The 1,478-nt window shown below is 39.3% G+C and overlaps 1 protein-coding gene across 1 annotated transcript; it reads left to right on the forward strand.

Moving 5' to 3' along the window:
* The first annotated feature begins 700 nt into the window (after window positions 1-700).
* LOC139860264 (uncharacterized) lies at window positions 701-1,264 on the forward strand. The gene is made up of 2 exons (XM_071849032.1): window positions 701-1,075; window positions 1,166-1,264. The coding sequence occupies exons 1-2, from the start codon at window positions 701-703 to the stop codon at window positions 1,262-1,264; spliced, it is 474 nt and encodes a 157-aa protein (XP_071705133.1).
* Window positions 1,265-1,478: the final 214 nt, after the last annotated feature.

The raw sequence follows: 1,478 nt of genomic DNA on the forward strand, positions 1-1,478 counted from the left end.
TAGCTGCTCTATGCCCTAGTATGGTTACTCCTGAAAGCAAGAAGATTGAAAAGTATATCATCGGTCTTCCTCCTCAGATTCAGGGGAATGTTATAGCTGCTGGTAAAGAAACTATTGAGGCTACGATGTTGATGACTCAAAATATGGTTATGGCTGCAAGAAGAAATGCCAAGGAAAAACAGACCGAAGTGAAGTTTACTGATAACAAAAGAAAGTTCAAGCCTACTCAAGGTATAGCAGAATTCAAACAAGAAGGTTGGTGATACTACAAAAGTGGTAATATTGGAACAAAACCGCTATGTAATCGCTGTGATAGGCATCATTATGGGTTTTGCACTTCTGTGTGTGTAAAATGTAAGAAGATTGGTGACTCGGCCAAGAATTGCAAGGTTGGTCTACCTACTACAAATACAAATCAAACCATGCCTACTTGTTTCGGTTGTGGGGAAAAGGGCATTACAAAACCAACTGTCCTAAGAACAATACTGCAACAACTGGTAATGCTAAGGGAAGAGCATTCGTCATGACTGCTGAAGAAGCTAGGGACAACGATGATGTCATTACTGGTACATTTCTTATCAACAGCTGCTGTGCTTCTGTTTTATTCGATAATGGTGCTGATAGAAGTTATGTGTCTACTGAATTCTGTGCCTTATTTGACGAGAAACCTTAAAACTTAGACACTAAGTGTCTTGTAGAAATGGCCAACGGAAAATTTATAAAAGTTGACCGGATCTACAAGGAATGTAATCTGACTCTAGCCAATAAAACCTTCAAGGTTGACTTATTGCCTGTTGAACTAGGAAGCTTTGATGTAGTCTTAGGGATGGATTGGTTATCCTCAATGAAAGTGGGTATCCAGTGTTTTAATAAGACAATTAATATTCCTCTCGAAACTGGTGAAATTCTTGTTATCCAAGGAGATAAGAGTGGTTCCAAACTTAATCTTATCTCATGCATCAAAACCCAAAAGTACCTTATGAAAGGATGTCAAGCTATTTTAGCTCACATAAAGGAAGTCAAGCCAGATGAACGGCGTATTGAAGATGTTCCTATTGTTAAAGACTTTCCTGAAGTACTTCCTGATGAACTCCCTGGTCTTCCACCACAAAGACAAGTTAAGTTTCAAATCGATTTGATCCCCGGTGCTGCACCTATTGCAAAGGCACCATACCGGCTAGCTCCATCAGAAATGAAAGAGCTATCTATGCAACTACAAGAGCTTCTGGAGAAAGGATTCATTCGTCCTATCTCATCACCGTAGGGAGCACCTATATTGTTCGTCAAAAAGAAAGATGGTTCTATGAGGATGTGTATCAACTACCGAGAACTAGACAAGTTGACCATCAAGAATCGTTATCCTCTCCCTAGAATCGATGAATTGTTTGATCAGTTACAAGGATCAAGCATCTATTCCAAGATCGACATGAGATCTGGATATCATCAACTTAAAGTTAAGGAATCCGATGTTTCCAAAA

The sequence above is a fragment of the Rutidosis leptorrhynchoides genome, chromosome 7 (genome assembly GCF_046630445.1).
Source record: "Rutidosis leptorrhynchoides isolate AG116_Rl617_1_P2 chromosome 7, CSIRO_AGI_Rlap_v1, whole genome shotgun sequence".
Classification (NCBI taxonomy): domain Eukaryota; kingdom Viridiplantae; phylum Streptophyta; class Magnoliopsida; order Asterales; family Asteraceae; genus Rutidosis; species Rutidosis leptorrhynchoides.